The following is a 25,336-nucleotide window of genomic DNA, read 5'->3' as shown; positions in this document are numbered from 1 at the left end:
ATACTACACATGTTGTACAGCAACGAATTGCCGTAAAATTTCACATGAAACTTAGTAAAACCGCTACTGAAACTTATCTGTAATTAAAAGAAGAAGAATCAAGTGCGCGTTTCCAAGATGGCTGAGGAGACGTCGGAGATGATGACCACCCGGTTCGCCCTTCCACGTCCAAAACGGATGAAAATATCGATTATAATTAATCATCATTACTACCGTGAGGTGCTTGCTCAACTCCGTGAAAGAGTAAGGAAAAAATGACCCGATTTGTAGAAGAACAAGTCATGGGTTCTTCATCAAGATAGCGCGCCGGCTCACACTACATTGTCTTGTCAAGACGTTTCTAGCCAAGTACAACATCCCAGTTTTAGGTTATCCGCCTTATTCGCCTGACCTGGCCCCAAGTGACTTATATCTGTTCCCCAAAGTCAAATCTGCATTAAAAAGAACACGATTTCAGTCCGTTGAAGCTGTGAAAGAAAAAGCGTCACGCAGAAGCTGACAGAAAAAGACTTCCAGCACTGTTTCGAACAATGGTAAATTCGCTTGGAGCGTTGCAGGGATAGGGGAGGGGTGTATATTGAAGGTGATAATAACTAAATGAGTATAAATTTAAAATAAAATGTTTTACAGCAATAGTCTAGTTATTTAATAGCCACACCTCGTATTAGGGCTAATCGACAGTCACAGAAGGGCCAATGATGTTTTAGTGGTTTCTATCGGTTTATTAGAGATTGTCTGAGAGTTTGGGAGGCCAGACAAAATTTCAGTGCTATGTGTCGAGTCCAGGTTAGTCTCCTGGCTGGTTTAAGAGTAAAAAAGTAAAGTAATGCCTATTTTTCCAGGCGGGGCTTAACGTCCAACTACCAATTAGGTGTCGTGGACGGAGGCGACTAGCAAACATACTTTACTGTAAATTTCTTTTATTAACCATTAAATAAAATCCAAGGCATAAGACCGGTAAGCGAACCCAGTACCGCAACACATACGATATTAGCTTCACAGGTCTCGCCTCTAACCGCTCGGCTACCGTAGCGCCTGGGTTTAAGATTAATTAGCAATTATTACTAAAAAAATTGTTGCTTACTGGTATCTAGATCGCGCTGTTACGCCTTAAATTAACATTACAGAGTTTCATTGCGTAAAAATTCGTTACTAAAATACATAAATAATGAATAAAGGGAAAAAAAAGAATAACCATGTTATTTACTGTAGTAACTAAAGAACCACAATACTTTACATCTAAGAATCGCTCATTTTAAATCTCATGTAAGGATTATGTTTCTGGATTTCATAATTATCTTCCTTTTTTCACCTGTAGACTATTTTAAAATTATTGAAAATATGGTTGCTGGAGAAACTGTTTTAGGATCGAAACGTCTGGGTTATTATGTAAAATCGAATAATAGGTTAATAAAATTGGGCTTTATATATACATATATTTTTTTTGTTTATTTATTTTGTGACTGTAATTAATTACAATAAGCAAAAGAGATACACACGCACATGCAGGTGCGCCAAGAGGCGTGAATGGAATGAACGACGACCATCCGGTGATGGAAGCCGTTAGTTCGCTACTTTTGTAAGCTTACACAGCAACTATCCTGAGTGACCGCCGCTTTAGTCTGCGATGTAGATTTGAAGGAAGTGTTTTGTAGAAGACATGTTGTGGATCAGAGGGTTGTAATGACTGTGTAGATTTGAGTGGAGTTTTGTGTATAGAGCTTGGGGCTATTTCAGAGACGAGAGGAATATTTAGATCAGAGTGTATTGTGTGATTGGAGACGTAGAAGGGAGCGTTAAATATTTTTCTCAGAATTTTAGATTGTAAGATCTGAAGTCGGTTGATGTTCGATTTTTTGGTACTTCCGCAGAGTTGTATTCCGTACGTCCATATTGGGGTAAGTAGGGCGATATATAGTTTTCTTTTATTGGTCAAGTTTTAACGTTTGTCGATTAGCCATTTTAACTTTTTGTACCTCAGATTGAGGTCAATTCATTTGAGTCTCATGTGGGGCGGCTACATTTACAGATATTTTTACTGAAATTAAATGTATCTAATAAATGAAAAAAATTCAGCATTAATCTTGTAAAATTAATAATTTTAATAATGTCCTCCACATTTCCTAATTTTATGATTAAAAGAGAGAAAAATTTTGACCAAGATTTAGTGTTAAGAAGGATGTAGTTTAAGTAAATCTTTTGTTTACTTCATCTGGTTGTGAAAATTGTTTGTGTTTAGTGTGTATTTGGAGTCAGTTGGTGGTGGTTTGTGCTGTAATCAGTTCACCAATTTTCACTGACTGCCTGCAGCAGACTTGATCCCATCGGGGTTTGTTTGCCCCAGTCGGCTGCTCTTTCAGTCCACAGTATAAACCCCAACCTATACTACACTGTAGGACCGCACGCCTCCGGAATGTTAACGTTCCTCCACCTTGCTTTCTTTCTACTTCTGTCCTTCACTACCTTACCTCCGCAATACTCCTTGCTATCCTTTCCATTCACTTTTCCCTGTATATAAATGTAAAACAACTTACCGACTCTCCTACAGTCTCAATTCTTTTCTCTCTTTTCATTTCACTTTTCTAGTTGTAGACTTGTTCCTCTTCGTCCTTGTGTATCTTCGAGTAGTCGCGCTTTCAGCACTCCTACAACTTTTCTTTTATCCTTATCAAAATTCTACTTGCCTTATAAACATACTCTCTGGAAATGGCAGATCCCATAGTGTGACTACTTCGTCCGTTCTAAGCTAACTAAAATTTATACATTTTTCTTTTCTTTTTTTTTTTTTTTGCAAAAATATTTGCAAACATTTCTATTTTTTATTTCATTATTTTCATTTATAAAAATATGGACCTCCTTGCTTTTAGCTCGAAAAGCTCTATTCCTTCATCTAGACCAGTGGTTCCCAAAGTGGTCCCTACGGACCCCCAGGGGTCCCCGGTATCATTCAGGGGGTCCGTGGAAAATTAAAATTGATTTGGGGGTCCCTGAACAACGTCAAGGGGTCCGCGCATGGTTCAATTAAAACTGTCCGGTAGGACAGTTGTATAAGGGTTGACCATCAAAAACTGCACGAAAAAGCGTAACGTTGAAAAACACCCAACTTTGACAATTTTTTTCTCTTTTTCTATAAAAGATAAAATTCCCAAATTTTCATTAAATCTTACTCCAAACCCTCCTTTATAATTGTAATTTTTTTGCAACCACCCAGATCTAATAGGTTTCGAGAAAAAAGTTGCCGAAAATGAGCAAAAACGGCTTTTTCAAAAAATGTTCTTGTTCTTGTTCTTCTTGTTGTTGTTGTTCTTGTTGTTACCTTTTTTGTAAACAACGTAGCGCCAAAACGCGTGAACCGATTTTCATGAATGAGGTGTCATTCGATTCAATATTTTATGTAGATGTGCCTTTTGGGGGTCCCGACGCTATACATCGAATGGGAGAGGAGTTAGCCCCCTTTATGTAAGGCCCCCTCCAAAATTATTATTACTAATTACTCTGTAAATCTTGGCCCGATTTTGATAAAATTTGTTAGGATGATAGGGTTAGGGCTCCCCTACGTAACATTAAAGCGGCGATCAGCTCTTACACTTGTTAAGGGGAAGTATAGCAATCGTTTAAAATTATCGACACGTGAACCGATTTTTATGAATGAAGTGTCATTCGAATCGAAATTTTTTACAGATTTGCACTTTAAAAGTCTCGACGCCGTGCCTCATAAGGAGGGGAGTTTGCCCCACCCAAATAAGGCCCTTTCTAAAACTATTATTACCAATATTTCTATAACGCTTAGTCCGATTTTGATAAAATTCAGCTCGAATAAGTGGTTAAAGCTCCTCTACGTTGCTGATTCTCTTGCTCCTACTAAGAGGAAGTACTGCAATCGTTTAAATTATCAATGAGTGAACCGATTTAAATCAATGAATTGTTCGATTAAAAAATCTTTGCCTCTTTGCCTTTTAGGGAGAAGTACTGCAATCCTAGTTTATTTTTCTTACTCCTCTTAAAAGGAAGTACTGAAATCGCAGTTTAATTTTGCTATTTACGTACAAATACCTTCCTATGTTATTCAAAACGCTTTCTCAAAAAAATTGTTATTGAGGATGGTTTGGGAGCCGCAACTACAATCATTTTTTAAAAAGATCTCTCCAGTGGTAGTTAACACCTTATCAGGTTATAATGATAGAATTGCTTATTCCAAATTTTAAAAAAATCTGTAAAGCAGATATGTAACTTTGTAAAATAGACAAAAAGGAAAATCTATCCAAAAGGTACAAAAATCTCCTTAACAAAAAGTTACAGTTTAAAATGTTAAGTATAAGGGTTGATTAATTTGTGTACCTTTTGGCGTTTAATCAACCCTTATACTTAACATTTTAAACTGTAAGTTTTTGTTAAGGAGTATAAAATAATAAAACTGTGATCCATTTTTATTATTATGGAAATTAGAAACTAACAAGGTGACCAATTAAATTTAATCAAAACTGAAAGCGTTATATCTGCGTTTGTTGCAAAACATTTTCTGTAAATACAAAACTTGGGAAGAGGAGAACGTTCTCAGTTTCCAAATCTTTCGAAATTGTAAAATAGAGATGAAGATTTGCTTACTCACCTTAGCTCTTCATGCAGACCTGAACCAAAGAGTACTCGTGGGGATTTGCGGTAGCTACTCACAAACATTGAGCCGGATATAAATACACTCATAACATCTCATCACGTTCATCCAAATTATTAATTTTTTTAAATTTTATTTTAAACAAAAGTTATAATTTCAATAAATACTTCTCCAACAAAATGTTTTTTTAAATTGGTAATTTTTACACTGTGCATTTATGTAGCTTTTTCACTTGGGGGTCCATGGGCAAGTTTTGACCATAAAAAGGGGTCCATGAGTCAAAAAAGTTTGGGAACCACTGATTTAGACGTCTAGAAGTCTAGCACTAGTGCTGTACCTTGTTTGAACGCAAGCAGAATGATAAATTCAATTGATCAAGACATTATTAGTTATTTTATAGTTCTTAGAATGGTTGGTGGATTTATGGATTCAAGTTTCACTTTTCACTTCATAGTCGCAGACTATTTTTGCAAAATTTCCTATTTCTTAATGTTTTACTAAATAAGTGAAGGCGTTGTAATTAGAGTTTTGATTTTCATTTATTACCGACAATATCAGTTTGGAAGTCACTTGAATCAGATAAATTGTTTTTACAAATTGGCCTACGCAGTCGGTTTGTGGGTAGGATTTCATCTTAGGTGTTAATGGCACCTGTATAACATACAGGGTGTTCATTTTTAAGACGGCTCAAATGCATTTCATGCTTAAACGGTTAATCTGAGCAAAAAATGGTAGAGGAAAAATTTGTTGCCCATCACCACTAGTTTGTGCCTCCTCAGATACAGAGAGCAGTTGATAACCTCAAGGCTAACCTGGCTTGCGAGCCAGAGGAGGCACCTTTGAAGGCACAGTACATGCTGCACAAGCTACATGCTGCGTAAAGTGCATTATTTGATAAATTAAGGAATAAGTTTGATCCTTTACATGAAAGATATTGATCACTTAAATATGTGGCAGGAGGTTTCCAAATTTTTGGTAATTAAACGCAACGCTCCCAAAATTACCAATTAATTATTAGACCTTCTTGTTTGTAACAGAAGTAAAATTAATTTTTAGCCATTCTGAAACTAATTTTGACTGGCAACAAATTTTTCCTTACCACTTTTTGCTCAGATCAACCGCATTTGAGCCGTCTTAAAATGAACACCCTGTATATATTTTTTATTGCTTTAGAAAATTTACAATTCTATCGTAAAGGATTGGGAGACCAATACAAATTTATAATCCTTAACAAAAACTTACAGTTTAAAATGTTAAGTATAAGGGTTGATTAAACGCCAAAAGGTACACAAATCAGCGAGTACCCAACATTTCATTAATACTTCATTAATAGTTAAGTAATTCTACTGCATTAATTTTCATTAATAAGTTATTTTTTAGAATTTATTAGATGTCACAGACCCTTATGCTGGCCATTTTCGTCTACAAAATATATGTTCAAGTAGCACTGTAGATTGACTGTAATATCTAGTTATTTATAATAATCAAACTACTAATTACAGATTAAAAAGAAAAACGTTATAAAAAATAAAAAAAAAATTAAGAGGCTAAAAAATTCAAAACCTTGTTTAAAAAAATTCTTACATCAACTTACATCAATGATTTTGTTTATTTTATTTATTTATTTTTATTTTTAAATAAAAATCGTCGGTTTAAGTTCATTCTTCGATTAAAGTAATTGTTATTTTATGTAGTAGTCAAACGTTTATAATAATAGGTAATAATTATCTGGCTTTATCGCAAATAATATAGTTGTCTTCAATTACATTCTCAATCTAGGTATTTATCCCACAATGTTGTATATATGTAATATAAAGTAAATAAGATATGCATATTTTTAGGGCAGCTAATTATTCCAGTATTTTACTATAAGTAAAATTAGGGGGACTAAATTAAATTACAATTGAGAAATGAATAATTGTTGTTGAATAATCTACTTGTTATTAACTGTGTGTTATTTGTGCTCACGAATACTTCGGTAAGACGAATTCAAGACAGTAGCCTACTCTAACTTTGTCTTTTTCTACTTTAACATGCATATACATATTTATGTGATTTATCATAATTATAACAAAAAAATATTATAAATGAAGTGGCCAGCATAAGGGTCTGTGACATCTAATAAATTCTAAAAAATAACTTATTAATGAAAATTAATGCAGTAGAATTACTTAACTATTAATGAAGTATTAATGAAATGTTGGGTACTCGCTGATTTGTGTACCTTTTGGCGTTTAATCAACCCTTATACTTAACATTTTAAACTGTAAGTTTTTGTTAAGGAGATTTTTGTACCTTTTGGATAGATTTTCCTTTTTGTCTATTTTACAAAGTTACATATCTGCTTTACAGATTTTTTTAAAATTTGGAATAAGCAATTCTATCATTATAACCTGATAAGGTGTTAACTACCACTGGAGAGATCTTTTTAAAGAATGATTGTAGTTGCGGCTCCCAAACCATCCTCAATAACAATTTTTTTGAGAAAGCGTTTTGAATAACATAGGAAGGTATTTGTACGTAAATAGCAAAATTAAACTGCGATTTCAGTACTTCCTTTTAAGAGGAGTAAGAAAAATAAACTAGGATTGCAGTACTTCTCCCTAAAAGGCAAAGAGGCAAAGATTTTTTAATCGAACAATTCATTGATTTAAATCGGTTCACTCATTGATAATTTAAACGATTGCAGTACTTCCTCTTAGTAGGAGCAAGAGAATCAGCAACGTAGAGGAGCTATAACCACTTATTCGAGCTGAATTTTATCAAAATCGGACTAAGCGTTATAAAAAATATTGGTAATAATAGTTTTAGAAAGGGCCTTATTTGGGTGGCGCAAATTCCCCTCCTTATGAGGCACGGTGCCGAGACTTTTAAAGTGCAAATCTGTATAAAATTTCGATTCGAATGACACTTCATTCATAAAAATCGGTTCACGTGTCGATAATTTGAAACGATTGCTATACTTCCCCTTAACAAGTGTAAGAGCTGATCGCCGCATTAATGTTACGTAGGGGAGCCCTAACCCTATCATCCTACCAAATTTTATCAAAATCGGGCCAAGATTTACAGAGTAATTAGTAATAATAATTTTGGAGGGGGCCTTACATAAAGGGGCTAACTCCTCTCCCATTCGATGTACAGCGTCGGGACCCCCAAAAGGCACATCTACATAAAATTCCGAATCGAATGACACCTCATTCATGAAAATCGGTTCACGCGTTTAGGCGCTACGTTTTTTACAAAAAAGGTAACAACAAGAACAACAACAACAACAACAACAACAAGAACAAGAACAAGAACATTTTTTGAAAAAGCCGTTTTTGCTCATTTTCGGCAACTTTTTTCTCGAAACCTATTAGATCTGGGTGGTTGCAAAAAAAATACAGTTATAAAGGATGGTTTGGAGTAAGATTTAAAGAAAATTTGGGAATTTTATCTTTTATAGAAAAAGAGAAAAAAAATTTCAAAGTTGGGTGTTTTTCAACGTTACGCTTTTTCGTGCAGTTTTTGATGATCAACCCTTATACAACTGTCCTACCGGACAGTTTTAATAAAAATACAAGAAAAAAGTACAATAATGAAACAAAAAATTAAAACACTTAAATCTGAAGAATAGAGTGGAACTTCTAAATAAATGTTTTATTAGAAATATTAATGTGAGAATTTTTACAAAACAAAGTTTCGATATTTAGGCAAACGACCACCTTTGTGAAATGGAACCAGGAAAAGTTTTATTAGGGGGTCATTCCATGTCAAATCAACACAAAAAAAGACCATTTTTGACCTCACCATCTCGGATTTTCTTGAAATTTAGCACATGTGTACTATTGGTATAGACTTGGAAAAATATGAAATTTTACTGTGATATGTCAACTGGTTTATGAGTTACAGGGCTGTAAAGTTGCCAAAAATGGGCCGAAAAACAGGGAACCCCGTGTTTTTGAATTACTGTAGAAGCTTTCCTAATTGAGCTACAGACTTGGGATTGGTGTCATTTTATAGCATATATAATGCCCTTTCCTGTGATATGCGATACCATATGGGTTAGGATAAATAAAGTTTGTTAAATTTAAATTTTAAATTTTTTAAAAAGTACATATTTTAAAATGTAAAATTAATTCTATGAATAGCTAGTAGTGTTATGAATCACCAGGCAAAATATTAATTTGGGACGACAATGGCTTCATTGTTAAAAAAAATTAAGACTAAAGCTCCTTTTCATGGAAAATATATTTTAATAAAATTAAAGTAATAAATAAATTGAAAATAGTAATAATGAATCAATGAATCATAATTAATAATTATTAAGATTTAAAATATTGATTTTGAAATCATTTTTAGAATTAATAATTATGATTACAGTAATTATTCATATTAATTATAATACATTATTTTAATGAAATTATGCAGTTAATCAAATTATGCAAAAATAATTCAATTCAATATCTTTGTTCAAGAACAGTCTTCTTTGGCTGAGATATCAGCCTCTTTAAGTTGGTTTAAGTCGGCAAAGGGCCTTGTGATGGCGTAGGTGGTTCGGTAAAGAGACTGGCAGCTCGTGCCAGTTTGCAACGACCCTATGGAAATCAAATCCAAACTTCAATACAACTTTTTGAGTGGGCAGTAGAAAAGATCACCAACATAGACTTTGCATATTCAACCCAGGAAGACTATGTTGAATCTGAGTGTTTTTTAAAAAATCGGTTTGCTCAAGCATTGGCTATTAAAGGAACACAGCTATACCATGCTTTCATTCCCAGAAGTAAATCCAAAATATTGGTTAAAAACGTTTCTATGAACTCAGAAGCTTTCGAAATGGAAGTTTCAAAATTCCCTGATAAACTATAATTAGCCGATAATTTTTGGGTCTCAGTAGTGGATGTTTTGATAAAAATTGATCCTGTGACTCTGACTGGAAGAACTTACATACGTCCTACTAGAAAGTGATGCATGTCAAACAAATGAAGCCACTTCAAGCATAAAATAATAAAGAGATCCTATTACTTATCAGTATGTTTTACTTTGGACTTATTAGTGGAATTATTATTAGCATTATTGTATTAACATGAATTCAGAGTTGAATTAATCGGATTGGAGTTTTAGTCTTAATTTTTTTTTAACAATGAAGCCATTGTCGTCCCAAATTAATATTTTGCCTGGTGATTCATAACACTACTAGCTATTCATAGAATTAATTTTAAAATTTTAAAATATGTACTTTTTAAAAAATTTAAAATTTAAATTTAACAAACTTTATTTATCCTAACCCATATGGTATCGCATATCACAGGAATGGGAATTATATATGCTATAAAATGACACCAATCCCAAGTCTGTAGCTCAATTAGGAAAGCTTCTACAGTAATTCAAAAACACGGGGTTCCCTGTTTTTCAGCCCATTTTTGGCAACTTTAAAGCCCTGTAACTCATAAACCAGTGACATATCACAGTAAAATTTCATATTTTTCCAAGTCTATACCAATAGTACACATGTGCTAAATTTCAAGAAAATCCGAGATGGTGAGGTTCAGACCCCGTGTTGATTTGACATGGAATGACCCTAGGGTTGACTTTTAATACTATTGTAGTCACAATATTTTTCCAACAATTTTAAATTAAACTGAGCATTAGTCCTGGAGGTACTCAGAAGGATGGTGTCATCCGCATACATTATCATGTTTACATCTCTTTTGGAATTTAGGCTGAAACCTTTAGCTCCATTCAAGGCAAAGTACTCGACCATATCCGTAGTAAAAAGTGCAAAGAGCTCAAGACTTCGCCCTAAAGTACACCTTCATTAACCGGTATCTCTGAGGCAAGCTGATTCCCTTGCGACAACAACATAATAGACTGGTCATACATGGCCATTAAAATTCGCAAAGTCCTACCGCAGATTCTGAAACCGTTCAACTTGTGCTATAATTTATGGTGTTGAACATTGTCGAAAGCTTTTCTGAAATCTATAAATATATCCAAAAAAGTTTGCTTCTTTTTATCCTCAACTGAATAGAGATCATTGTCCACAAAGTAAACACTGCATCAACGACATCCTCTTCCCATCCTGAAGCCCATCTGTTCTTCCGGATTTAATTGATTGTACTCAGCCCATTCATAGAGTCTATATATTTAAAATATAAATTATATATTTTGGAAATAATATTAAAAATAGCACTAGCTCCGTAGTTTAAAAGGTCCTGTAAAACTGATGTTCATTTTTTTTGGTGACTGATTCATAGTTTCAATAGGATGAAAAAATAATTGCCATTTCAGTCGTGATACATTTATTCTGCCGAGCTTTCGACCTAGGGACTAGGTCATCTTCAGGGCTGTGGAACATGTTTACAGGTTGTTAACAATGATTCTATTAAAATGAATATGTATAAGTTAATGAAATTTACAAAACAGTTTAAATTTCAAAGCAGACACGAACAATTTAAACAACATATACGCAGACTTACTACAAAATACTTGACAATTGGCAACACTGACTTCCACACAACCTAACACATATGTTATCACACACAGACCGATCACACTCAGTCCATGAACAGACAAGACAGAAGACACACCAACCCTGTAATGTAAAAATATTACTTTGTAAACTAGGTAAATAATTTTTGTAAATTTCGTTACATTATACATATTCATTTTAATAGAATCATTGTTAACACACTGTAAACATGTTCCACAGCCCTGAAGATGACCTAGTCCCTAGGTCGGAAGCTCGGCAGAATAAATGTATAACGACTGAAATGGCAATTATTTTTTTGTCCTGTAAAATAGTAATAAGGATTAAATTTGGAACTGAATTTTTTTAAATTTATAAAATAATGGAATACTGAAAATTGTTAGAGTTAATATGCAAATTTTGGACAGTTTTTACCAACTTCTTTCATCTACCTTTTGTTCGTTAACGACTCCTGAGCCCACCCAACAAACATCTGAGTGTACGGTTTTCTACATCTACAGTTTAACTCTGGATATCTCATTACTCAAGTAAAGAAAGTGTTTGGAAAAAGAGAGCAAAGAGAGTGACTAACGACAAGCTGCTCTAATTATTTGTCCATTGAAATTAAGAAAGAGTTTCTTGCCTTAAGCTAAAGTCGATTGAGTATTAATGTAGTTGGAAGCCCAATCAAGATACAGGCTCTACACCTACACTTATTCCTCTTTCCTTACATATTCTCTTCACTGGAATCACTAGTGTGTGTAGAGGTCTCTCCAGTAACTAGAACTTGGGCGAGAAGTTCATCAAGTAGGGGACAAGAAGAAGAGGTGGTTATAAATAAATTACCACAGGCTGGTTTTTAGAGTAGGGTGATGGTGGTGCGAGTTGGTCTTCTTGTCCTAGAAGTAGAGGCTGATAGGAAGAGGGGTTGCGCTCTCGAAATCTTACGATGATAGAGTGTGCAGGTTTTGTGGAACAAAAGGATTGTTAGTGAAAGACCCAGTAAGTGATGGAAGCGGGGTCTAGCGAGTGAACACGCTTCTTGCCGCGTCTTTAATATTACAAATTCCGAGTTCATAACGTCGCAAGTTTTCCCTGTTCTCAAACCACACTAAACACATATATTGCTTGTGCAAAACTCTGTTTCCCTGCAATCTGTTATATACATATATATGCATATATGTTTTAAGTATACAACGTAACTTTCCTACAGCATTCTTTATTTTTAAATTCAGAGTTTATAGTTTAGCTATCATTTACGGAATCGATCACTTTTACAATATTTATGATGGATTCAAAAAGCCTTTTCGTTTTAATGGGAAAAACTACGACTTAAACACGATTTCCGCCCACTTCAATTCTAGCAGCCTATACTTTTTCTTTAAATTCCGAATCTAGTAAAATTTAATTCTTAGTAACAGTGAACACTTTGTAATATAACCGTTCAATACACCAAAATGATACTTAGGAATGATTCTTACTCCTAATCCTATTCCCGAACTGCCTTAAAACGTATTTTGTTTGTGAAGGGCTTCAAAGGAAAGCTTGATAAAATTACGTTAGTGGTCAGTAAATATGAAGTTTAAAGAAGGGGCGTGGCTTATGAAGGGGTGTGACCACATCCTGGCTTTCTATTGGTCCAACATACCGCCTTCATTGCATGTACCAATAAGCCACTTAATTGGTCAATCATTATTGCTAATTATTTCAATAAACAATGGTATTAAAATTTAGCCTACTAATTTTTCTCCTAATTTCATGAATAATGGAATTATGCAAAAAAATATTTATCCTAAAAACACCGAACATTAAGTTGTTTCCGACATTATAATTTCTATTTTATACTTCTAATGAAGGTCATTGACAGAAAAGTTGGAAATTATCGAAAAACAAGTAAAAAGAATTTGGGCATGTTGTTCATTGAAATCCGCCATTTCCTTGGATCTATTTTTATATGGCTGCTAATTCATTCATTCCTGTATCACTCTTCATTTCATTATCCCATAGATGTACTGCTACTTTAGAGAAAATATTTGTGAACCGATTTTATTTAAATTTGAAATTCTGATTTCAGTCCTAGTGTTGCTGGAATTTTCATATTATTTGTGGGACCTTAGTTTGTATTCTACCATTTTATATATACGAGGGTCGTTTGAAAAGTCCGTGCAAAGTCAGAGAGATAGCACCACTGGCGCGTATCGAGGTTATGTTTAGTTAGTAGCATCTCTTGGAAGAACACACACCAAGTTTCGGCCAGATCGGTCTATTTCTTTGTGTTTGGCATTCGTTTGAATCGAGGAAGTCGAGTGATTTTCAAAAAATGGACGAAAAAGAATTTCGTGTGTTGATTAAACACTACTTTATGAAAGGCAAAACGCCTCAGGAGACTAAAGAGAAGCTTGATAAACATTATGGTGACTCTGCACCTTCGATTAGAACAGTTTATAAGTGGTTTCAAAATTTTCGGAGTGGCCATATGGGCACAAGTGACGCTGAACGTTCTGGACGCCCTGTTGAGGTTACTACTCCAGAAATCATTGATAAAATCCATGATATGGTGATGGATGACAGAAGAGTGAAGGTGCGTGAGATTGCTAGTGCTGTGGGCATCTCGAATGAACGGGTACATAATATTTTGCATCAACATTTGGACATGACAAAGCTATCCGCAAGATGGGTGCCGCGATTGCTCACGCTTGACCAAAAACGAAATCGTGTGAAGTGTTGCAAGGACGGTTTGCAGCTGTTCCAGAAGAACCCGCAGGACTTTAAGCGTCGTTTCGTCACTGTGAATGAAACATGGATACATCACTACACTCCTGAGACCAAAGAACAATCTAAACAATGGGTTACCAAAGGGGAATCTGCGCCAAAAAAGGCGAAGACCGTTTCTTCGGCCGGAAAGATTATGGCGACTGTCTTTTGGAATTCGCAAGGAATAATCCTCATCGACTATCTGGAAAAGGGTAAAACTATTACAGGTGCATATTATTCATCGTTATTGGACCGTTTGAAAACCGAGCTGCAAGAAAAACGCCCACGATTGGCCCACAAAAAAGTCCTTTTCCATCAGGACAACGCACCAGCTCACACCTCAGCAGTTGTGGTCGCAAAATTAATGGAAATACGGTTCCAACTCGTTTCACATCCCCCTATTCTCCAGACTTGGCTCCCTCGGACTACTATTTGTTCCCCAATATGAAGAAATGGCTGGCGGGAAAAAGATTTTATTCAAACGAGGAGGTGATTGCAGAAACGAATGGCTATTTTTCAGACTTGGACAAATCCTATTATTCGGAAGGGATCAACAAACTAGAGCAGCGTTGGACGAAGTGTATATGCCTAAACGGAGACTATGTTGAAAAATAAAAAAGGTTTACCCCAAAAAATTAAGTAGTTTTTATTTTTGCACGGACTTTTCAAACGACCCTCGTATATATATATATATATATATATATATATATATATATATAATATGATGTCCATTTAACTTAAAAAACTTCCGATTAGAACTTTTGTCTAGATTTGATTCTTTGCTTGGAAGAATGGTTTCTGTATAAACAATGCGCGATTCTTGAAAGAGGATTCAAGAATAATGGAATTCTGCAACAAAATATTTACCCTAAAAACACCGAACATTAAGTTGTTTCCGACATTACAATTTCTATTTCATACTAACCAACGATTACTCTTTCCGCTTTGAAGCGGCCACCTTTTTGCAAGAGCGGTAATTCTTGGTTGAGCAGAAGCTCTATCTTCTCTAAAAGATTCTAGACATGACAATGATCGATTATTTTATTGAGTAGTCTTCTACGAAATTTCATTTATTTTTAAATTTAATTTTTGTTCCAAAAACTTGTCTTTGTTTTAATTTTTTAACGAATTGGAAGCATTTTAATCGGTTAGTAAAGGTAAATTGTGTAAATTTCACATCTGTAAGTTTACTTATGGGTAGTTTCCCTTGTAGTTCAGGTTCACCCCTGTACACGGGTGTATATATTGTTGCACGATTATATTATATTTTTGTGAATTTATTCGTAAATTCTCCAGCAGCACAGCAATTCTTACTTCCAGTGTTATATCAAGCAATGACAAACAATTTTGTTTTACGAGTCTAGTGGTATTCGCGCGAGTCATGCATTTTTTCCTATTGACGGTACCGATGACAGCATTATTTGATCCCGAATCCGCAGCCTAAAACCCGGATAGCGACTACTGAGATATCATTATTATTTTTTATTTTGGCAGATGTGATTGTAAATACACTTTTGGTTTATAGCTAATTGGTGAATTCATCAGCGAGAGATTCCGGATTTGAGTCGTGCCTATTTTTAGAATTTCTTTCCCTAGGAATATTATAATCTGGATAACGACTCTAAAGGCTGATGATTGACAAAATATTACCTCTTTTAATGGGTTTTAGTATTCTGCTTTTGCATTATAAACTGGACAGAATATCTTGGACACAATCTTGTCTTCCATACTTAAGGCGGCTTTCTTTCTGATGTCTTTTTCTGCGTTCCTTCTAAATTTTTTGAGGAACTCTTCATACTCCATCCTGGCATAGCCCCATCCAAGCTTATTCAACAAAATAAACTTTAATTAATCTAATAATTCATCGTCAAAATAGAGGCTGATAAATCTTTTTCGACTTTTCCATCGTCCCAAAAAACAACCCAAAATTATGTTTGACGCACCATGCTTTCAGAAATCAAAACCTCTTTTTTTCCTTGCTTATTTATCGTAGGTTTTTTTTTTTTTTTTTTTTTTTTTTAGGAATTAGTAGAAATTGTTATTTCCACGAGTCTTGTAGAACATGATTTGCTCATCTAGAATTTGCTTAGCTTCTAGTAATACTAGAAGTAATCAAATGAAATATGATAAATCAAATCACGTATTTATGTTTAGATGTACAGGATAATAGTATCGCAGTAATAATAAACGAGTACCTAATTTGTGGTAAATTACGGACGGATAGCTCTGATTACACAAGGTTCAATACAAAGTGGTGGAAAGGTTTTTGTTATAATTTGATATTGTTGAATGCTATACAATGGTTAGCCTTTTGTATATTTATATATACATCATGTGCTTGAACTGGTATATGGTTGAATGCAGATGGTTTTGTGTACGCATGTTACGGACAAGCAGTTGGAGTGGTGTCGCTATCCGACATTCTAGTGAGTACAATGTATTATACTGCAAGTGGCCGTATTTACGAGAGTATACAGAGTGAACATGTTGCCCCAAGAAAGGTAAACATGTCCATCTATACAATGTTGTATATACCAACAACCTTTATAAAACATGTACATTATTAGATCAATACAACGATGTAAATATAAGAATTTTTCTCTACCTGTAATGCCTTCCAATTTTTGTGTTTTTTTATTCTGGCATACTTTAGTTTTTATGTCCTTTTTCGATCAGTTATTCCAAACAAATTCAAAATATTTTTTTCTTTAAGGTTGTGAATGAAATATACATATATTTAAATTAAAATTAAATCAGTGACCTCAACTATCACTGATTAGAAGCGTGGTTCAAACACTTTCATTGAAGTGTCTTGTTCATTAAAGAATTTCAACTTAATGTAATTAACTTCTTTTTTTCTTTGCCAACAGAGTGCTTACCTGGAGGTGGTAATTCCGCCGGACATAATTTACGAAGAAACATCTGGAGACATGATGATACCAGAAGGAGGTTCAGCTAAGCTAGTTTGTAAGGCTAGAGGATATCCACCGCCTACAATCACCTGGAGGCGAGAAGATGGTGGGGAGATTATTATCAGATTACCGGTCACTGGGCAAAAGTCCAAAGGTAAGTACGATGGCTCTTATTTTGAAGGAGTGAGAGATTTAGGAATGGATTTAAGTTTTTGCAACCTTACGCTTTCATAGTTATAAAAGTGCCAGTATCTCTTGATCTTAGTCTGTATAGGAATGAAACCATAACTTTTAGAATGACGAATCAAGAGAATTGAGATTTACTGAGATATCAGCAGTGATAAATTTGGAGTAATTTCAAGTAAAAGCTATTCTCGAGACCAATTTTATATCTTCAGCAATGGCTGTAAAGTCAAATTAAGAGTTGAATATGCAATTTGTAATCGGCCAGAATTGGAATTATTTTATACCAAGAACAATTTGGAGATAAACTTTTTGCAAAAAAAATATTTCAAAACTTATGAATTGTACTGGGTGACCGGGAATGAGGCTTTCCATTCTTTTTTCTGGACGGACCTTGCTGACCTGGCAGAACTCAGAGATGCTGAGAAAGATTACTACTCTAGTTACTGGGCACTGCCTTTTATGGAGCCAACTTCTTGAGTACGGGACTAGCTGCTTCTTAAGAGGTGTTCCATTTCGGCTTCTTGAAGAATACGTGAATAACGCTCGATTCTTAATGTTTAGCGCCAATAATCCTGAGCCGAACTGATACCAATATCAATCCATAATCCAAGTAAATCTACTATTCTCCACCTTTTCTATTGATTTTAAGCTTGTATTTATTTCTTTTACTTCTGTTGGTTTTGATCCTGTGAGGAATGTGGCAAGGCTTTTGATTTTGGACTATTTAAGACCAACGTGTATTTTTTAAACTAAAGACTTTAATTTCAGTACTGTAGATCACTCGGAAAAGCAAATTTCTGTTTGTTAGTTCATGGTTCCAACTGTGCTTCAGATAAAACGATACTTGCATTTCAGTTTGAAGATTATTGACTGAAAATGAGTTTTTCTCAGAAGTATTCTTTTTTCTTCAAGTATTTGCAATTATTAGTTTATAAAGAAATAATTAATGATTACTTCTTACAGCAAGTGTTGCCAACAAAAAGTTGTATGAATTGAGAGTAGTCTTATGTAAGAAATGTAAATTATATAATTACATCATATTAGAAATATTACTGATGTACTGAATATGAAAGAAAACTTTCTCTAATAAACCACACGTGTTACACAATTTTCGATTCATACCTTCATTTCTAAGGAGACTGAAATTTCTTTGAACCATATTGTTTCATGCGTTTTAAATGTTTATAACATTTCGTTTTTATCACGTTGGATGCCACGTTGCTTACTGTACATTCAGTTGGTAGCCATTGTGTATTTGTTTACATTTGAAAAAATCCTATCGTCGCATCGATTTTAATTTCATTTTACATAACTGATGTCACACATCAAGGAAATCCTCCAAAAAGGAAACAATTCAATAAAATCTCATCCTGCCAAATTTTGTGCTCTTTATTAATATTTTTCTAGTTCTTCTTTTTCTTTTTTAATCAAAATTTTTGAAATAGCCTAACTGCTAGAGATTAGCACCGTGGTCATTGCGTTGAACTAACAAAGTGGATTTCGAATTCATCTGCCTAGGATTGAGTCTGGAATCTGACGGTGCTTTGACAAAGGCTGACATCAGATGTTTGCGCGCTTTGAATTATTAAATTAACCTTCCAGCGGGCTCGCCCGAAAAGTTACAAAAACGGGCGCGGGTTTCTTACAGATAAACTTTGGTATTTTTAATTTTTTCTATCAACAGAAGAAATGAACTAATTAAATAACATCTGTAATTATTATTAATTGAAATTACTATTAAAAGAAGCTCAGAAAACGACAGTACTTTTTATTTTTTACAAGCCAATAAGTGTAATAATTACAATCAGCATGTTCAGCCACAAGACTGTCTGAAAGCTTTCGCAAGTATTTCCTCCTCGTATCTGAGATATACAATGTCTTTTTCTGTCAGTAGAAAACAATATTCTTATAAACAATGTTGAAAATAGTTCAATTTGATGGACATGTATACAAGAAAAAATATAAATAATTGGTAAATCTGGAAACTTACTCGAATGGCCGCGAGTATATGTCAGGCACGGATCGACAATTGCAAAGAAATGTACAACCCCAAACAAGATGAGATTAGCTCTGAAGGAAACTAGTCGTGAGGGTAGCATTGCTTAAAGGACAGCACTAAACTGCTATTATTTTAGTCTTCGTCTGGGAGAAACTCTCGCCCGCTGGAAGGTTAAAATAACATCTGATAGTTTTCTGAAGGCCTTCGACACAATGGAGTTTCCTATTTAATTGGTGTTTCTAATATCTCTGTATTATTTACGAATTTTGCCATTTGATTTAAATTTTTTTTTTTTATTACTAGATAAATCGAAGTTTTCACCTCAATCGGTTAAAACAACAAAATTAGATGTTTAGGTAACTCCTGTAAATAAAGAAAACAAAAGAAATAATCATAAAACAGGTATCAAATTTATGTGATGTTGGGTCCTTAAATGCTGCAAGGTTTCACATACATTCTAATATGAATAGGAAACCCCTTTGTATGTTGTTTGTGTCCCATGTCATGCGGGTTTTATTTAAGGGAAAAATATATTCATATTGGAATTTTCCGTCTTTATATTCAAATAAGGGAGGGAAAAAAATATAGAGCAACTGTGTGCAACAGATGGAAAGTGGGATGACGTAAGATTTGTGGTGGTGAGTTTGTGTGTGTATCGTTTCTCTATTACCCGTAGATACGGTGACAGTAATTTTTCGGGTATTACCTTCGTTCTAACCCAATTCTAACCATAAGTACTCAGTTTCCTCTTCTACCTGAACAAATTCAAAAAAATGGTGCATCCTCCATTCTTCGTGTTCTATGTTTGAAAAAAAAAATCGATAATTTAGTTTTAATTTTTCATAAATGGCTTCTTCATTTCATTTTTTAAAACCCTTTTACATTTCCCAAGATTTTGAGGAAATTACGAGATCATTCACTTACTGAACTAAAGTATTATTACATAATTCTGTTGGCCAATTATACGCTTCCGCTTCTTAGTACCATTTCAGATTCTGAGGTTTTCGTTATCAGGGGACTGGTGACTGAAGAGGTTGCTGTCAAACTCAATTAAAACACGGGCCAATTGGTGCAAAAGGCAAGATTCACGCGAGACACATCACATTTATTCTAAAGTGAGGATTCAAAAATATGGATAGAATAATTAAAACACTATACAGGGTGAATCAGTAAGTAATGTCCATAGGCCTACTGTGGTGTAGTACATCTAAAGTGGAGTTCAATGACGTATTGGCCAACTTCATATTTTCTACTGTTCTTGAGTGACGACACTTAATTTTTATTCCTAAAAACATCACTTTTTTCCAATAAAAATGTTATTACTCAGAAAGTTTTAGTCCGAATTCGATTCTGATGACACGGTTAGAAAGACAGATAAATTTTTTAAAAATTGATACCATTTTGAAGCATAACCCACTGGCCTAATGGGCTTTCTAACGGTATATCATTTTCCAGGATTCCTTTTATCTTCGTACGAGAAATTACGTTTGTTTTGCAAGAAAACGTGTTCACGAGCATTCAACTGTGTTAGTTTATCAAGTTGGTTAATCTAAAACTCTTTTAGTTGGAACAGTAGTCTATTTTTAAAGTAGATTGTCTTAAAATAAGGAAGTCAAAGGTTACAAATTGCACTTTAAAAATTTACTTCTGATCTCACTGACATATTTGAGAAAATGTTAGGAAGCTGCTTTGAAATGGTGTCAATTTTTAGAAAATTTATCTGTCTTTCTAACCGTGTCATCAGAATCGAATTCGGACTAAAACTTTCTGAGTAATAAAATTTTTATTGCAAAAAAGTGATGTTTTTAGGAATAAAAATTAAGTGACGTCACTCAAGGACAGTGAAAAATATGAAGTTGGCCAATACGTCATTAAACTCCACTTTAGATGTACTACACACAGTAGGCCTATGGACGTTACTTATTGATTCACCCTGTATAATTGTATTTATTTATTTTTTTTTTCCTAAGGGGTTCTCCACAACTCGTGGTTCCCTTCAGCCATCACTAGTAACTGCTTTTTTCCAAGTGACACGGTCCTCTGCCTGTTCCTCTGTCAGACCATATCCCGCCATCATCTCCCTCACCTGGTCCCTCCACCCACTTTTTTGGTCTTCCTCTCCTCCTTCGGCCATCCACCTCGCTGTCCATCACCACCTTAGGCAATCTCTCTGGACCCATCCTCCTCACATGTCCATACCAAGTGAGTGCCTTAGCCTCTCTAATCTCCAGGACGTTTCTCTCCACTCCCATCCTTTTCCTGATATCCACATTCCTCACTCTTTCGCGCCTCGAACATCCTGCATATCTCCTCCAAAAATCCATTTCCACTGCTAGGAGTCTCTCGCGCTGTCTTCTGTTCAAGACCCACGTTTCTGCGGCATACAATAGGATACTTTGGAGAATTGATGTAAAGATCAGCCTCTTGGTTCCGGGTAACAAATTTCTGCTCCACAGCACTACCCAGTAGGCCTATTGTATATAGTATACCTATTACCTTTTTCCCCTCCCTGATTCTCCTCTCTACTTCCTGCAGGGAGGAACCATCCTTTTCTACTATTGACCCAAGGTATTTAAAATGATCCACTCTTTTAATGCGTCTACCTTCTATTTCTATGGTACTTGCATTCGAAGTGGATAGGTGCTCTGTCTTATCAAAATTTACACCCAGTCCCCATTCAGCATAACTCTCCATCAACTTCCTCAGCATATAGCACGCATCATCTTCATCATCCGCAATAATCACCTGGTCGTCTGCGAACAGAAGATTAGAAATATAGAGATTATCAGTAATCCTCATTCCCATTCTCCTACACTTCTCATTCCATCCTCTGAGAGCAACGTCAAGGTATATTTTAAAAAGGGTGGGTGACATACAGCATCCCTGGATTAGTCCTTTTGATGTGGTGAATGGCCGGGAGAGGGTTGAGGCGGTTTTAACTTGGTACCTGAAATTATCATACATTTCTTTGACCATCTTTATAATAGGTTCAGTGATACCTCCTACCTTCAGGGCTTCCCATAACCTTTCCCTTGGAACGCTGTCATAAGCTTTTTCAAGGTCTATAAAGACCATTTCCAGGTCTTTCCCTTTTGCGTATCGTTTTTCCAGAATCTGCCTGATTGTAAATATGTGGTCTATGCAGGACCGCCCTGTGCTGAATCCACACTGTTCCTCGGCACTCTGAAATTCTTCTTCTAACCTTTTTCTAACGATTCTTCCCAGCAGCTTTGTGTATGGGTTAGTCACACAGATCCCCCTATAGTTAGAACACATTCTCCTGTTCTCTTTTTTATAGATGGGTGTCAGGTACCCAACCTTCATTTCCTCCGGTATATTTTGCCCTTCTAAAATGGCATTAAACATTTTAGTCAGTAACCGTGTCAACTCTGGTCCTCCATACTTTAATAATTCTACGTTAATCCCCCCGGGACCCGGTGCTTTTCCGTTTTTGATTGCCTGTAACTCCTTTTGAACTTCTTCCATGAGGACGGCTATTGTCGATTTAAAGATTGAGTACGTCAGAATATCTTTTGGGAATTCCTAATTTCTTTTTTTTTTGTCTCAAACCGAATCATTCTGAAATTCCACTTAGAGTGGCAGACCTATCACTTCCAAACGTCGCGCTGAACTGAGTCAGCGTGTATATAAACGCCCGTAGGCCTCCAGGTAAAGCATTGGGCCACGTGTATACTTGTCCTCAGTAGCTAAAGGGTTAACGAAAGAGGGAATTATGTGTTACCGTATTGCCTTTATCTTCCCTAAGCGATACTTTCTTCATTACAATTTTTTTCTATTTTCATTTTATTTTAGAACATTATGGGCCACAAAAAATTACCTCGGGGACCGCATGCGGAGCTCCACCCCTGTGCTCTAGGGTTTCACCTCGCACCAACAAGGGGGCATAATTAGTCTTTGAGATCGAAATGCTTACTCCTCTCCCCAAAAATAACTTGAAACATGCTGGTAGAATTTAAAATAACCTTTTGAGTATTTTCTAAGTGAAGGACTTTCAAAAATTATTCAATTGCTTTTGGAGAAAATTGAAAAGTGAATTAATTACTAAATAATACTGACATTCAATTTAATATACAGGGTGACCAGCTCGTATATGCTCCACCCACTTTTTTTTTTTTAACGGCGGGAAATTTCGAAAAAATAAAAAACACGTATTTAATCATTTTTAGTCTAGTGATTGACACATTTTTTTAAACCCTTGTATCTCGAGATACAGCATCCAACTTTTGTTTTTCAAATGGAACGTTATATTTTTTGTTGCATACTTTTGTAGTATTTGAGCTCCTAAAAACAACAAAAAACATTTTTTTTTGAAATCGGTTAGGTTTTTCAAAAGTTATGGTAATTTAAAATATGAAAAACAAATTTCAGTTTACTGTCAAAATTACGTCATTTTTTTTAAAGAATCTATTCAAACTAGGCACAACCAACGGATTGGCAAGCCAAAACTCTGGACTCCCACGCTTTGCTTGTAACAGCACTTATGGTGGCGAAGTCAAGATCTAGGCAGGCTAGAGTTATTCGACGTTTCAGATCATCGACTGAAGCCACGGGATTAAGGATACTTTACACTTTATTTTTTTAGGTATCCCGACAAAAAATAGTCCATTTGGGTTAAGTCCGGAGATTGAGGTGGCCATTGGGTGGGACAATGAGTACCTAAGCACTTTTCCTGGAAATTTCTGTCCAGGTAACCTCGAACAACTCTCGCATTATGTGCCGGGCAACAATCTTGTTGAAAATACATATCTAGCCGACGTTGTAGATGAACATCATCAAGCAGAACTGGCAAAATGTCTCCTAAAAAAAAGTTGGATACCTTTCACCAGTTAAGTTCTCTCTGTAGAAGTATGGGCCGATTAGTTGATTTCCTAAAACTCCAGACCAAACGTTTGTAGAAAAAACAACCTGAACGTCGAATAATTCTAGCCTGCCTAGATCTTGACTTCGCCACCATAAGTGCTGCTACAAGCAAAGCGTGGGAGTCCAGAGTTTTGGCTTGCCTATCCGTTGGTTGTGCCCAGTTTAAATAGATTCTTTAAAAAAAATAACGTAATTTTGACAGTAAACTGAAATTCGTTTTTCATATTTTAAATTACCATAACTTTTGAAAAACCTAACCGATTTCAAAAAAAATTTTTTTTGTTGTTTTTAGGAGCTCAAATACTACTAAAATATGCAACAAAAAATATAACGTTCCATTTGAAAAACAAAAGTTGGATGCTGTATCTCGAGATACAAGGGTTTAAAAAAATGTGTCAATCACTGAAAATAAACTAGACTAAAAATGATTAAATACGTGTTTTTTATTTTTTCGAAATTTCCCGCCGTTAAAAAAAAAAAAAATGGGTGGAGCATATAACTCTGGTCACCCTGTATTTCGATTATCATAAAAGTTGAGGACAGACAAATAATCGTTAAATCTGAGTTAATAATATAAATGGGCGCTAAAACAGAGTTAGCATAACTTGGATTTGATTCTCCTTGATGTTAGGTGTAATTTGGAGGAGAGCTATAATATTACAGGAAGAGTTTACGTGGTTCGGGTTGAACAGAGATTCTAGAGCTGTTAGCTGAGTTAGAAGACGGATTTGTTAACAAGCCAACCTACTCTTAACTCTCTCCACAAATATAATGACCCGTTTATGGTTCTAGGCACACATTCAGGCTTCGCTAATAGCCTTATTCCTGCAGTATATTGCCTCATTTAACTTTCTTTAATTCGATTGTCACTTATTTATTTATTGTTGCATTTTTTTAATGCCTTAGAAATTGTAGGTGATATTTTTTCTCAAGTAACCATTCTTTTAAGCGAGAATGATATAGACACGATGTCTTTTCGAATGAAGTTTTTATTGGTGCTATTTGTTTTGAAAAATCTTTGGAACAAAAAATCTAATCAAGTAACTTAACAAGAGAGAAATTTTCCCCTTTATAAGTACTGAATTCTGTTTAATTTGGCACTAGGCAATGAAACATCGTTTTTATATAATTATCCAAGCTAGTGCCTTCTTTATATTAGTAAGTGAGTAGGTTACATACCCTGCTACCCTTGCGGTAGATGTGTAGAATGGCGTACTATTGCTGCTCACATCACAGGCACTGTAGTGGTCTGAATTTCTATTGGGATTGAATCCAAAACCAAATCACTGCAACTACAAAGATCTGTTTTAGTTCCCAATTCTAGGGTTCGTTCACAGATTGAGTGGCCATTTATATACGATCTCTGTAAGGAGGAAGTGAACTAGCCACTTCTTTATGGAACTCTTCTTTCCTGCGGGTAGTTGAGCGGACTTGCAACTTGCTTGTAAATAGTTGCATCTGTTCAGGTAATCAGACTGTGTTAAAAAGAGCTTAAATACGTGTGTTTTCATTTCTAGACTGGTGATATAAGGTTTCAGGAAACT

General features: G+C 35.0%; 1 protein-coding gene across 5 annotated transcripts in view; it reads left to right on the top strand.

Moving 5' to 3' along the window:
* LOC141455982 (lachesin-like) overlaps positions 1-25,336 on the top strand; it is a 325,735-nt gene that overhangs the window by 229,304 nt on the left and 71,095 nt on the right. For all 5 annotated transcript variants that reach the window (XR_012459551.1, XM_074131526.1, XM_074131525.1 and 2 more), the window contains one exon: positions 16,685-16,880. Coding sequence is in view for 4 of the 5 variants with exons in the window: in XM_074131526.1 (XP_073987627.1) it covers positions 16,685-16,880 (196 nt within the window). In the remaining variant the exon portion in view is untranslated. The remainder of the gene's footprint in view (positions 1-16,684; positions 16,881-25,336) is intronic.

This window comes from Rhodnius prolixus, unplaced genomic scaffold (assembly GCF_049639745.1).
Source record: "Rhodnius prolixus isolate KJV_2025 unplaced genomic scaffold, Rpr scaffold_4, whole genome shotgun sequence".
NCBI lineage: Eukaryota > Metazoa > Arthropoda > Insecta > Hemiptera > Reduviidae > Rhodnius > Rhodnius prolixus.
Note: the sequence above shows the minus strand (reverse complement) of the source record. Positions and strands in the feature narration are given on the sequence as shown.